General features: G+C 40.6%; 1 protein-coding gene across 1 annotated transcript in view; it reads left to right on the top strand.

Moving 5' to 3' along the window:
- ALK (ALK receptor tyrosine kinase) overlaps window positions 1–14,794 on the top strand; it is a 320,140-nt gene that overhangs the window by 268,455 nt on the left and 36,891 nt on the right. The window contains exons 10-11 of the mRNA XM_062605735.1: window positions 2,821–2,915; window positions 4,136–4,279. Of these exons, the coding sequence (XP_062461719.1) occupies window positions 2,821–2,915; window positions 4,136–4,279 (239 nt within the window). The remainder of the gene's footprint in view (window positions 1–2,820; window positions 2,916–4,135; window positions 4,280–14,794) is intronic.

Here is a 14,794-nt window from a genome sequence, read left to right on the forward strand (position 1 = left end):
TTTTTATATGGACATGTTAGATAGCACTCCCTTCGGTGACAGAAATCCTGGTTTGTATCATGCTTGTCTGTTCTCAGGGGCTGGTAATTCCCCTAAGAACAATCCTTTATTGTCTGAAGAGGTATGACAGGAGCAGTGCATCAAAGGATAACACCTTGGGGCATGAAGCTTAGGTTCTGCCAAGGAAATTGCCTGAAGCCGTTTTCATAAGTATTTAGTTGCCTGCAGGTACAAAGAAGGTGCACAGTAGTCTTTGAAGAAGTATGTCTCTTTTATGCAACCTGAGATAAGAGTCTGCAGAAGTGGAGGGAAAAGCTGATGTGGAGGAACTGCTTATGTCTTTGTAATTCATTTCCCAACCTTTAGCACTTCACAGAAGTAAATACACATCAAAATGTGCACATCTCCAAGTGGCATTTAGTGTGCATCCCCAGGAAACAGGATGAACATCAGAGAGTCAGTTCCAGTAGACCCTTCAATGTAGCACCAACATTCACTGCGTGCAGGACGTCGATTTTCAGATACAGCCAACTGTAAGCTGAATCTTACCTTTTCCTGGAGCTTTCAGTAGCACACAACAGGGAGGGAGAAGCTTCTACTGAGCTGTGGCCTGTAGTTTAGAGTTCTGTAGGTCCTGGTTCTCCATAACATACCAAACTGGGACCTCTGGTGGTTCAGGACCTGTTTCACGTATGATTCATCTCTGCTGCTGGCACAGTAACTTACAGTAGATCAGAGCCCACTTTGTCTGTCCAACAGCTTCTGTTTAAGACTCACATGGCATGTCTGGAACTGAAGAGCTTATGTTTATGCTTGTAATTTCAGTTGAAGTGTTATGGGATGTCAGCTGTGGGGCAAATGGGGAGGAGGCAAGGGGAACAGCCAGTGTAATTGGAAATTAGTTCAACATCCAAGGATTTTACATTCCTTCCAGTTTTCCTCCTAGACATACCCAGGATGGGTTTCAGGTATACTAAATAAGAACTGTGAGGCTTCTGGCAGTGTCAGACTTTGTATGAATTGAGAAGGCAAACAATAGATTTTTTTGATCTTCAGATTTGTTGGGATGAAGCCACTTTTTGAATTGATCAAGACAGATCATTTAGCAATGAAAATAATGTTCTGCTATTTGGAGTTTCCTTTGGTGCTAGGGATATTCTTCCATCACCCTATTCACTGTTCTTTATGTCAATCACCTGCTTTTTCGTAGCAGCTGCTCATATTGTTAGAACATAAAAAGTCAATTCTAGGGATATCTCCGTGAATATCTCCCCATATATCTCCAGAGAGCAAGAAATTTCAGTATTGAAGTAATCATTGTTTTGCTTTAGCAGAAATAAAGCAGGAGGAACATAGTAACCACATCAACTCTTCTCTGCTGTAGGTGGACCGTGTTCAGTTCTAAACCCTTTGCACCTTCCAGGGGTTGTCAAGAGGGTTTTCTGTTGAAGTTTTTGCTTTGGTTGGGTCAGCTTTTCTGACTGTGTGTCCATCTGTAGCTTAGCAAGAACACCAGTTGCAGAAGCAGAAAGTGTTTTGGATCCAGCACTGTGAATGAAGGACTAGAGTCTGTGAGAATTGAAAAAACCTGCTCGTGTTTAGATGCTTGCTTCAGTAAAGGGACAGGATTTCTACAGCCTATTTAAATAAACAGGGCTGCTCCTCAAAAATACCTTGTTCTGTCGTCAGTTTCTTGTCTAAACTGGAACACATGCAAGAATTCAATTTCTGGCTGAATGTTTCTATCTAGAAGACGGAGCAGGAACCATCAGCAATAGGTCTACGTTAAAGAGACCTGTGAATGGCTTAGCTTCTCCTGGTGTAAAACATCAAGATAAAACAAAGAATGAGTTTTAAATAGTATGTTGTGTTCTCTTGCAGCTTGGTCTACAGCATGTAATAGTTTCATGTTTTTATAGTCTTGATGCAACTTCTCAGCATTGTATCTGACTCCAGGGCCATGGTTGGCTGCTTTTAGAAATTGTTCTCCTTCCTAAGCAGAATATTATGATTTTATGTGGCAGATATGCATCAGGAGAACATGAACTTGCTAAGCTATGAGAAAATCTAAATCCACGAGTGCATTAAATTAATGCACGGTCAATATACTATCACATTTGAAATATTTTGCTGTTGGTTATTTTTGCTCTTCCTGTTGACTTGTAATATCCCTGAGGGTGAATTTACAGTGATCTTTCTTCTGGTAACATACAAGTGGCAGAACTTCCTGGCAAAAGCCAGCTGAGAGTGTGGAAGTGATTTAAGGCAAACCTGCTTAGCTTTTACAAGAAGATAATGAGTTCTGTTCTTCCTATGGACTACCCATAGTGTCAGTTCCTCTCTTTTGTGACTGCCAGAACTGTTAGATATCCTTTGCTTCCTAGAGGGTGGATCAACACCAAATACTTTGTAAATTGGTTTCAGCCTTTGATTGCCAGTTCCTTTTAGAAACTCCAAATTACTTCAGGAGCCCCAGCCTACTTATTTTTCTTACCACTTTAGGGTGTAAATCATTTGTGAGAATAAAGTCACTCAGGTGCCTGAATTTGTGTGTGTGTGTGTCAGAAGCCAGGGGACTTTATTTTCTGTCCTCACACATACACACACATTTGCATCTACTTTCTGTCTCTATATATTAATGTACAGGTTCATGCAGATCATCTTTGAGATCTGGTGAGGATATTTTCTTTGTCAATTTAATATTATTAATAAAAAAAAAGAAAACCCTTTCTTCCCCATTCTAAAACTGCTTTAATTGTGAAGAGCTCTGGGTTTCATCTCTTTAACAGAATTTAATCCCTGTTCTTCCAATCTGTGCAGGTTTTGGTTTCAGATCATCGCTTCATGGGAAGAAGGGTCTGATGCCATTATTGCTTTTGACAATGTCTCCCTTAGTCTGGACTGCTATTTAACAAGTAAGTTTTCGTTTTATCTGCAAGTGACTTGGCTTTTATTTCTCATGTAATTGAAATTTGGAAAGGGGATGAAGCTGTGGGGAAAGGATTTGGTGGTGTCATCTTCAAAGGAGTCTTGAAATTGTAAAGGTATGTTTCAGAAATAACTGTGCTTACCTTATTAGTGGAGCTGACCAATGAATGGCTTCCAGGTTTGGCAGTACATGGGCAGTAAGACATACGGTGTGGGAGAGTCAAGTTCCAGCTGAGACAGTAGCATCACCTGTCTGCCCAGCCTGATGCAGGAGCCAATTTGTGATTATAGTGTTCCACGTGACCTGGCTTGCTATGTGACAGTTATCAAAATGAATGACACTTGGACTCTGGCTAGGAAAAGACGCATCCTGTGATTGACACTAACTTCGCAGTAATGCTGGGCACAATTCTCCAGTTAAATTAGACCACGGTTATTTTATTTGGACTGATGTACATTTAAATCTGAAGTGGAAACCTGGATCTCCACTCTCTCTTGGGAAAAATTTGGATTCTGATCCAGACTTTGTGATTGACTGGCCTCTAGAATATGTTTTGTCTATACCTCTACTGCCAGATTTCACCCCATTTAGATCTTTATTGAGCATTTGTGTCTGGCTTTATCTTTCATAATCTCATTCACAGTGAATTGCTTAATTTGTAAATATGTTCAGTGATGTGTCACTGTATATCTCAGACCAACAACTTGCATGAGGATTGGAGGATTGCTGTTCTGAACACTTGAATCTTCTTCCTTGGATAGGGGTATTGGCTGGGGTATGACTCTTCCCATTTATGCAGTAATGCCTCTTAGTTTCTGTGCAAAAGTACAGTGTACCTCAGGTTCCAGTATTCTAAAGACTCCTGAAAATTAGGCTATAATTAAAAAAGGTTGCACATACTTTTGCTAGCTAAGAAAGAAACTTTCTAACAGTTGCTAAAGATTGTATTTTGTATTCCTGCTTTGTATCTTCATTCACTTGCTGGTTTGCCCACAGCTCATTCCTGTTTGTATTTCTTTTGTCACAGTCCCCATACAGCAACAGAAAGTCAATCTATCCTTTTCATAGTGTTACAGCCTGTGACTGCAGGCCAGGCTCTTATTCTTAGCAGAGAAGCCTGAGCCCTTAATTTAGCTTCAGTTTTGTGGTACATACTGACTCAGCCATCCTCAATGATAAACCAGCCTCTAACTTCTTGTTTTCTAGTCAGTGGAGAGAAGACTCCTCGAGGTACCCCTGCAGACTCAAGCAATTTGCTCACTGGTAGAGGTGGCCAGAAGAAGTTTGGATGGGAACAAAAGCTTCTGGGAAATCTCCAGCTCAGCACTGCCCCTGTTTCGGGTCCAGCAGGTAATTGTCTGGTCTGTGAAGGATTTTCAGAGGCTTCCAACTGGAATAGATTTAGTTATATGTGGCTAAATGCAATGTGATTCCTTTAATACTTTTTTTTTTACCAAAGCCTTTGTTCTGAGCTTTTTCCAAGTCCCTTACAAACAAAAGAAGATCTAGAAAGCAATTGCCTTTTGCTGTTTACTGTCGGTTGGATTTTGCTTGCAAGCTGGTGAAAGAACCACAGGGAGCCTCTTCATGACGTAAAAATTGCTTTAAACTGTAAGACAGGTTTAGTGTTGTGGTCATATAAAAATAAACAGGAATGAAAGCAAAGTGTCCAAATTGACTGAGTCCAGCATGAAGTAACCTGAACACCCATATCTAGTTAATATGGACTTGGTTTGAAATAACATAGCTTCACTTTTTCAGTAAGATTTTCATTGCCCATTTGGAAGAGTACAACACTGGAATTTTTTTAAAAAAACAATGATTTTTACTTAGAAATGTCAGCGTTTTATGGTCAGTGTTATTTCATAGAATAACAGAATAGTTTGGGTTGGAAGGGACCTTAAATATCATCCATTTCCACCCCTGCCACGGTCAGGGACACCTTCCACTAGACCAGGTTGGTCCAAGCCCTGTCCAGTCTGGCCTGGAACACCCTCAGCACTGCGTGCAGCTGTTTCTCCTCACTTAAGGCTAGCTAGCTACCTGTCAATTTGGAATACCACCCTTAAGGTAGAGAACAAGGGTGTGGTTGCTATATGCTTTCTTTAGTTTGTCATTAGGCCCAGGGATTTGTTCCTTCTGACTCCTCTCCCACTCCACTGTCTCAGACTTCGAAGTCTGTTCTGTTCTAGAATATGTTTCACTTCACTACCTGCAGTGTACTGTTGAAACATGTCCGAACTAGTGGTGTTAGCTCTAATACCAGCAGTAGTCTGGTCAGGGTGGTCAAAAGCTCCACACAGCCTTCAAAGCCTGCCTGAAAAGCTGATTGTACTGTCCCACTCCATGCTGCTGTGGCAGGGCTGATGCTGGTCCTTGAATTCCCTTGTGAAGCAAGCTCTGCCAGTGGAGGCTGATGGTACAGTATGCAGCATGGGCCAAGAGTTGCCATCAAGTGGAGTTTATTGATGTTTTATGTAGCAAGCATCATCCAGCAAGAGAAGTGCAGGAGCACTGACAGGAGTCTCAGGAGACTGAGATGTAAATAATTAGCCCACATGAGAGGATGCTGAGCTGGGAGGACCTCTGTAGCTATTAAGATTGTGTGTAGCTCTGTTACAGATATTGTGTATGAGCTTGGGCTTGTCACAAAGGTATAATTTCCAATGTTTTATGTCTTCTTTGAGGATCCATTGAAGTGTTTCCTTCAATATCTGTATCTTCATTTCCTGCCTGTAAGTGGAGCCACCTTTTTAAGTGCATTCAGTATTGCTCTTAGGTCAGTGATCTTGTGGTAGGATCTGTACACAAGTGCAGATTATGAACTTCTGGCTGATTTTCCATAGGAATGTCAATGCTTAGGTTATGATGTAGTTCCCTAAGGCAGCTGTACATTTACTTCCGGGGTACCTACTGTTTTAGTTACATAAAAGCCATCAGATGTCGGGTTTAGACTCAAGAATGGCCTGAAGTTTGGATGCAGAGCTACGGTAAAGTGGGTGTGGGGGTGTGAGTCTAGAAATCATGTGTCTGTAGGACTGTTATATGTTGAATGAGAATTTTGTTACTTCCTACTTCTCACTAGACCTGAAATGGTGGAACATCTTCTAGCTCTTCTGCTCCCTATCCTGTCTGAGGAATGCATTTTAAAGAAATACTTGGGTAGTAGAAACAATGGGAGCTAGATTGCATGGGTGCAGAAGGTACTTTGAGCAATGCAGATAATGTTTTTATGACCTTAGAGTGAGAATTCAAGTGGTATCTAAGTGAGCTTGCCTAATTTGTGGGCTTGATCCTCTGTTCTGTTTGTGTTATGTCTAAAATTGTCTTCAGCCCTTGAAGTTTGACATCACTCCTACAGCAACTTTCTCTGCTTTGTGCCCTCAGTGTATACTGGGCAGAAATCAGAAGGTACACTGCAGCTTCTTGTAGTGGAAAGTCATTGCATGTCAGAGCATCTCCACAGCACTGAAATACCTTTTTTCTTTTGTGTTGCCAAGTTCCTACTCTCAGTAAACACTGCAGATGCTTGTTTGGTCCCTGGGCTATGCATTTTACCCAGCTTTATTCTTGTGTCTTTCTGCATGCTGTAATGTATTTAAGAAACCTCAGGCTGAGTCTGTCAAAGCCATTACTTTGATGGCCACGTACGTACTGTTGTGTGAGTGAACCAACAGCATCAGTGCCACCCTGAAGTCCCAAAGACTGCATTGATCAGTGTAAGCTCAGCCAAAAGTAATTACAGCTAATGTGATCTTTGGCTTGTGTGATAGATCACATGCTAGAATATTTCCTTCTTAAGAAATCGTATTAAAACTAAGAACTGTGTTCTTATAGCTGAAGAGACAACAGGATAATAAAATGCCCCCCGTAAGTCCTCAAGCCAGCTCAACCTCCAGAACAGGAACTACAATCTGAAAGAAAGGTACTACTTTGTTTATATCACAGGAAATCCAAAGACACCCCCAAATTGCTACAATTAATGTGGTGTTGGTGCTCTCTCAAGTTCCTGGCTGATGATCAGCCCCAACACAGAAAAATGCCTGTAGGTTTCAGATCACACAGTTACTTGCAGTGCAAGGTGACTGTTAGGTAGATGGTCACAGAGCACGCAGATGCTTTCCTTTTTCATTAATGAATGACATGTCATTTGCTGAAATGCCACCTTGTTGAAAGGTTGCAGATGAAGCTTGATTCTAGAAGGAACCTGCAAAAAGACTGTAAGAAAGCCTGAGTATACTAGAAAATTGAAGCAACTTTAGTGGCACTAGGATTTTGGATTGAAATGGTCAAGTCTGTACAAAAGGCTGTGTGCTGCTTATTTTGATATAAACAAAGTTTCCTTTAGTTTCATTTTTAAATTGATTAGGTATTAGTGTAAGTAAAACTGAAAGTCACTCAAACCACAGCATCTCTCTACAGGGAGTTCAACTACCAATTAAAAAGCCAATTTATATCAAACCAATGCAATTTCCTTTTATAGACAAGGCTAAAGTATGAGAAAGGCATACAGAGATACAGTGAGCAATAATGAGGAACTGTAGGTAAACAAATTACTATCATGGAAACTGGAGGAGACAAAATAGGATTCTCAGTAGGAGAAAGGAGATAACAAGACACACAGCAATCAAGCTTTAATTAAAGATTTCTGGTGCTTCTGAATGGGCTGCAAATACCATGAGGATAGCCTCCCTTTTCATATTTCAGCTTCTCACCTGTCCCACTGATAACTTACTCAGTGTACACAGGACAAAAATGGTGTGTTGTGAAATGTACAAGTAGTTCAACCTGTTTTTCCCCTCAAATCTTGCATTGTCTTGTCCCCTCTGACCTGTACATCCATGAGCCATTGTGTGACCATGGTTTCTTGCATATAAACTGTCATAAAATCATTTTCTCATCCCAGCCAGATTACTGTTTTCCTTCAGCACCACTCTCTTCCCCACAACACTTAGTGGTTGCACAGATTTTGTCTTTTGCATGAGGGAGAGTCCTCTTCCCAGTACTTAACATGGCTGTTTCTCGGAAGAACTCTGGGTTGCATTAGTTAATCAGATGAAGGAGCTGAAAGGAACAGTGGAGTGAGTATTAAGTAAAAGAAAATTACATTTGGTTGCTCTTTGTGTGCAATTATACTAACTGAACTGTTGGCATAATGCAATAAAGGTATCTGCAGAATTGTATTTTTGTATTAAGCATCAGTTAACACAGTGAATAACAGCTCATTGCCCACCTCCCACTAAAACCAGCATCCTGAATAGTGATAGAAAACGTTCAGAGACTGATGGTGGGATCTCAGATTATGTAGGCATGAAATTTTTTATTGCATTTGCTTTCTCTGTAATATTGAAAATGGCAAAGGTGCAATGCTGAAAAACAGCATGCAAACAGATCACAACATAGCAAAGTTGGATTGGAATAACTGTTCTCCAGAGTTAATCATACAATTGAAATAAACAGGGCAACTCACACATTTTAGACCTAGATTTTAAAGCTCCCCATACTTAATAGCAGTTTAAATGTGCTGAAACTGCTATAAATCTCTGGAAAGGTTTTGACATAATTTTGCCACCTCCACCCAATTTGGTCTTTGTTATCTAGCATGCATTTCTACTATCTTTTGTAATTGTGGACAAACAAATTGCAGAAAGTTAGTACATGTCTCGGCACCCTTTGTGGAGGACTCCTGCTATCTCTTTAAGTGAAACATAAAAGAGAAAAGAAATTAGTTTTCTTCATGCTGCTCTTTTAGTTTCTGGTTCCAGAAAGTAGCAAGAAACAAGCTGTTCTCATTGCTGCTCAAAGTCAGCAATACACTTGTCCTATTATACTGACCACAGATAATTTCCTACAAGGATGCCCCGGTAGTGTTCCCTTTATATGGACACATAAGATGAACCTAAAGCCTGATTCAAGCTTTGAGTATTTCTTTGAAATCATACTCAGGGTAAGTCAGCATACACTTGTCATCACTGCAGATGCTCTTCTGGTTGAACTGAAAAACATGTCCAAGTCTTCCATTACTGCCCTCATTTAGAAAGGAGAAAAAGGTAGAAATAGTAACTCCATAAATAGTTGAAAAGCTAGATTTCTCATAGTCTAGCTGCACTTGTGTAAGCAGTACTGGTATTGCTGGCAAGACTTACTAATTTCTATGATCGTATTATATTCCATCAATATCATTCCGTAGACACATTGTCATTGTGAGCACAACCTGGTTCTGCCATTTACCATCATCTTTCAAACCCCTGCCCCATTAATCTCTGGCAAACTTAATCCTGGAAAGGGTATTGATCCTAAATTGCTGCTCACAGGACACGTTAAACAACGGAACTCAAAGCAAAATTAAAAGTTTTTTTCCTTCCTTACATCAATGAACATGTTCCTTATGTCTGCTTGTATTATATTTTGCCTACAGACAGACCTTTTACTGTGACATGGAGCATAGATCAGTTTTGGAATTACTAGTAATACATAACTGAGGTTGCTCATGCACTGAGTAAAAGGCGTATCCCTTTACACGTACCATGGTGCTAACAGCAGCCAAATGTTAGTGGAGATGAAGATGGGCAGTTTACTGTATCTGATTTCCCATATTGGCCAAATATTGTGAGGGAGCTTGTGAATGTTTTTTACAAACAGATGAAGCAAGAGTTCTGCTTGTTCATGGCATCAACTTTGAGGATATTTGCCTTAGAGGAAGAAGTAAAATAAACTAACAGTTAATTGCCTTCAGAAGTTTAGCTATGGAGGTTCTTATGCCCCTGAAGCATGAGACCTTACAGCCCTTATTAGTGTATTTTTTTATGCTTTTGGAAGTAGTAATAACCTCTTGACCTTAATAGAGGTTGTGGCAGCAAGTCCCACAAACAGCCTACACATTATTTGTAAGTATTGTTGCATTTCAGTAGCGTATTACTCTAGATTCCATAATAAGACAAGTACCATGGTGGCTTGGTTGGTAATTTTCTCAAATCACAGTAAAGTTTTGGTTTGGAAAGAGTTGAATCTTGGTTCAAACCAGCTTAATTTAACAAATTCCAGTTAATACATTCAGGCTCTTGAGGAATAGCTAAAATGCCTATGTCTGTTTTGTGGTATGGAGTTTATGTGCTATACATGCCAGTGAAATTGCCTCCTATGTTAGAAGTACAAATGTGCTTCAGGCTTTGCTCCATTGTTTTCTTTCATTGTTGCTGGTTGCTGTTGGCCAGCAGTGCCGCCCTGGGCTGCAAGTAGTATCAGCACTTCAAATGGATTAGTCATTTTAAGTCTTGTGGGGTTTTGCTCTTTGTGTTTTCCAAGAGCAGAGCATCATTCCCCTTGCAGTGGCTACAATCCAGTGCCTTGATTGCTGTATATTTTACACAGCTAGCCAAGCTGTGTGAAAAACAGAATTTCTGCAGTGCAAAAGAAATGAGCATGAGTGGCTATATGTGTAAATGTATCAGGAAATCTCATTTGGAAAGGAAAAATGGGAAGAAAGATTAAAAAAAAATATAAAAAAAAAATCTGTTACAGCCAAAATGTCATTTCTTGCAAAATGTTGCTGAGACCTTAGAAATGTGCTGGGGAGATTGCCAGGGAGCTTGAGGAGGGCAGGTGTGTGGGTGAACAGGCAGAAGACCAAATGCTTCCTCTGCCATGTTTCTTGTGAAAGTGGGGATCATAGAATCACAGAATTGAACAGATTGGAAAAGACCTGTAAGATCAAGTCCAGCTATTTACCAGCACTGCCAAGTCCACCCCTAAACTATGTTCCTCAGTGACACATCTACAGGTCTTTCAAATATCTCCAGGGATGGTGATTCCACCACTGTCCTGGGCAGCCTGTTCCAATGCCTGACAACCCTTTCAGGGAAGAAATTGTTCCTAATATCCAGTCTAAACCTCCCCTGGTGCAGCTTGAGGCTGTTTCCTCTGGTCCTGTCACTTGTTCCTTGGAAGAAGAGACCAGCCACCCCCTGACTCCATCCTCCTTTCAGGCAGTTGTAGAGAGTGGTAAGGTCCCTCCTGAGCCTTTTCTTCTCCAGACTAAACACCCCCAGGTAACTGAGCTGTTTCTCATCACGCTTGTACTCCAGGCCCTTCACCAGCTCCCTTGGCCTTTGCTAGAGGCAATCCAGTACCTCAATGTCTCACTTGTAAAATAATGAACTGGTGTATAAATTATTCACTGAAACAAGTACCCCAATTCTGAATCTCAGTGTAATCTCCACTTCTTTTCTTTTCCCCCCACCTTAAACAGGAATTTCCAGTTTCTAATCCCAGTTAACATTTTGCAACTGCCAATGACAGAATATGTAGGGCCCCTACATTTAATTAGCTGCTAGTTTTCATCATAGGAATGCTCAGCTGTTTCTGGAAACTGGACATCTGTAACTCATGTAAAGTTGGGCAGACTTTTGAAAATACTAGTTATTTGGGAAGATTTAGACTGGAGAGTCCTGCTTCTTTTTCCCATCATGTGTGCATGAGGTGCCTGTCACACACTGCAGAAGGAAGCTCTGCGGTATGCGACAGCCCATAGTTGTGCACCAGTGGAAAAATCTGTGCTTAAGGATTTTTCATTCGCTGCTGCTGCTTTAGTCTTTGGTGATCAAAATAATGGTTCAGATTGAATTAATGTAAACTGCTGTGGCATGCAACAACCTGTAGAAATGCTGTCTTTGAGATCATGAGACATGCTGTAGACATTTTTAGAATCAGGAGAAAATCAATACTTCACAGGGAGTGAATGGGTATTTTTAGTTAAATAAAAATTGGGGTGGCTTATCTAAGATGGGCAGTGCTGTGTTTTGTTACTGGGTTAGTGGTTTAAGATCTTTGGTTCCTCTTACATCTGCAGATTGAGAGTTGGCTTTGTGGAATGTTTAGGAGAGCAGAGGGAGGGAACTGCAAGGTTTTTAGTCTGTATCCAGAATTGTAACTAAGACCCATCTGTCCTAATTATATTGAAATGAGGGGCAATTTACTCACATGCCATGTTCTGTCCCATTTAATTTAGCAGCAAAGCTGTTACATGTTGGACTGGCTTTCAGTATCTCATATCAAAGTGCATATAAGCAGGAGGAGGACTGTTTGCAAGCCAGTGCAGGAGTGACAGATGATGAGATCATGCAACCTGGCTCAAGGTTTTACTAAAATTCTTGTGAGTTCAAATCAGGTGCAGTCTCCACATACACTTCACTTGGGCCAGACCTCCTCTTGCAAAGATTACCCTGCTCTGCTGTTTCTGAAGTATGTCTTCTCCCATTCCTGTCTACCATCTACCTGAGCAGAGCAAGTAAATACGTCTGCTAGTACTGACCTCAGCAGCTGCAGAACCCGGGAGGCTTTGCATATAATCTTGTTTATACCACAATATATACAAGATTACAGTAGGACTACTTTTGAAATGTTAAGATAGTAGCTCCTGTGCTCGGTCATCTCCAGGTTCCTTACATCATAGTCCCTGACATAACGTATCTGTGGTTTTCATTCCCATTAGTATCATGCTTTTAAAAGTGAGATTCCAAGAGCTCAGGTGCACTTTCTCTTGCTTTTACTCTGAGACTGCTTCTTCACTGGAAGTGAGCCCCCTCTAGTATGTCCAAGAGGCAGAAAACACAAAAGTTGTTGTGGTTACTTCAGCTCAAAGTCTGAAGACGTAACGTCTGCAGAAGGAGGACATTTTTCTTCTACCAGAAGCATTTTGATCTACCAGAGCATTGGGCTTTTAAGGAAACAGAGAGCCATTAGAAACAGAGGGCCAAAATATGGAATAGTTCATTGATCCCCTGTCCCTGGAACCCAGTGGGAGCCAGGAGCTGCCAGTTTCAGGTCCCACTGTGCTGCATGTTACATGTGTGATAGTCTAGAGATACTTTTGCCAAAGCCAGGTAAGCAGATACATAAGAAACAAGATTTATTTAAAGAGAGTCAATCAGAAATGTAAAACTTCTCCATAGCAGCAGTATGCACATGCTGTGGTCTGTCTTAGGTTTTGTCACTTCCAGTTTTCCGTTTTGATTCTCTCATGTTTTGGGCTTATTGTCCCCTTGAAGGTAACCTGCTTCTGCCTTTGGGAACATGTTTGATGTTTCACTGGAGACATCCAAATGGCTTCTTACTGTTCCAAACAAGCACACTTACCTGCCTGCTTTACCAAACATATGTTTCAATGCAGGTGGCTTAGCCCACTGGGATTTTGCAATGTTATATCACTCTGATAGCTGACAGAATGAGTCTCTCATCTTCCATTTTGTGTGAGATTTTGCTTTGGGTTTAGGTTGGGTTTTTTTATTTTAAGAATAAACATAAGTAGCTTCTGGTGCAAGACTGTCAATATCGGAGCTACTGAAGCATTTTGCTTTAGGAACTTTTAGACCTTGCTTTCTTAGGTGCTTTTCCCCTCTTGCCTGTTGATCTTGTGGTTTTGTGGGCTACATGGGCATCAGAGGAGGAGAAGGAAATCCTTCCATTTGCTGTTTACTAGTTTTAAGACTTTACACTGCTATCCGTTGCAGAAGGATTGGAAAAATAAGTAAAATAAGTATGTAGGTATCCATATAAAACAAGTAATGGTAGTAAAATCTCTAGGGGACCCTAGCAGGGGAGTTTTGAGGAGGAATGGCATAGATTTTGCAGTAAGAAGGAAGTTATTCTCTCAGCAGTACTTAGATTGAGAAGCTTTCCTAAAGTAGTAGTTTTGCATTGCTTCTTGAAGTAGTAAAGGCACTATTACAAAGGTTGGGGTTTGGTTTGGATTTGGGGTTTTTTTTTTGGTTGGTTTTTGTGTGTGTGTGGTTTTGGGGGGGGTGTTTGGTTTTTTGTTGTGTTTGCTTTTTTCTATTTGGTTTTGGGTGGGGTTTTTTGGTTGGTTTGGGTTTGGTTTTGAGGTTTGGGTTTGGTTTTTTGGGTGTTTGGTTTTGATTTACGTTTTTTTTCCAGAAATCCCAGCCACTTCATTTCTGAAAGTCCTGCCAAATTATTTGATCTATTTCATGCATTGCACTTATTTATAAGAAGAAATTTAGCTCAATATCAGTGTTAGTTTGTGAAAAGTGAATTCAGACCTTGTGCCTGGCTAAACTCATGTCTTTCCTTGTATTTCTGCTGGGTGAACCCCTTCAGTAGCAGTAATGGTAGAACTGCTGGTCTTGCTCATCCAGACACATGCAAACCATCATTTCTAGACCAGATCAGCTTAGGCAATAGCTCCAAATTCCAAGAAGCAGATCAAGCTCTAAGTTAATTAGTACCAGTGATGAAGATTCTGTGTGTGTTGTGTTACATTAGTTGAAGCTGGGGAGGAAAATGATGCCCTTCGAGAAAGTCATAAGGAGGGCTGGCTGGCCCAACTTTAAGTAGAAATAATGTTCTTTATATATATTTCAAGTCTTTCAAGCCTTAAATGGCAGTAGAATTAACTGAGTTCATTAGATTGTGTATATTAGCTTGTTAATGAGTGATAAATCATGTAACATGCACCAGAAATGCTTAGTCCATTTATTTACCATCTAGATCTTAGCTTTGATTGCATGTGAAATATTTGCTGATATACTAGCAACCATGTTAAGGCTGGTTTTACAAGAGCATTGTGGGCTTGCAGTTGTGCCAGCCCTAATAATGAATCTTTAAGGCAAAGGACAACATTTTCAGCATCATGTATTCAAACTAAAAAATCAGATTTTTGAGGCACAGATTAGCAAAGCTTTGTTCTCGATATCTATTTGTAGAGGGCTAGTACTTCCAGATGGTGAAAATGTGTTCAATAAAGATGCACTGATTTACACCCACAGAACATGCAGAGCCTAGTGCTGGTTTTACAGGCCTTGGTTAAGTGTTTTGCCTTCTCAAGCTTAACTTGCATCTCTTGTAAGC

Source organism: Pezoporus occidentalis, unplaced genomic scaffold (assembly GCF_034315485.1).
Source record: "Pezoporus occidentalis ecotype Australia unplaced genomic scaffold, CSIRO_AGI_Poc_V1 ctg93, whole genome shotgun sequence".
NCBI classification, from domain to species: Eukaryota; Metazoa; Chordata; class Aves; order Psittaciformes; family Psittacidae; genus Pezoporus; species Pezoporus occidentalis.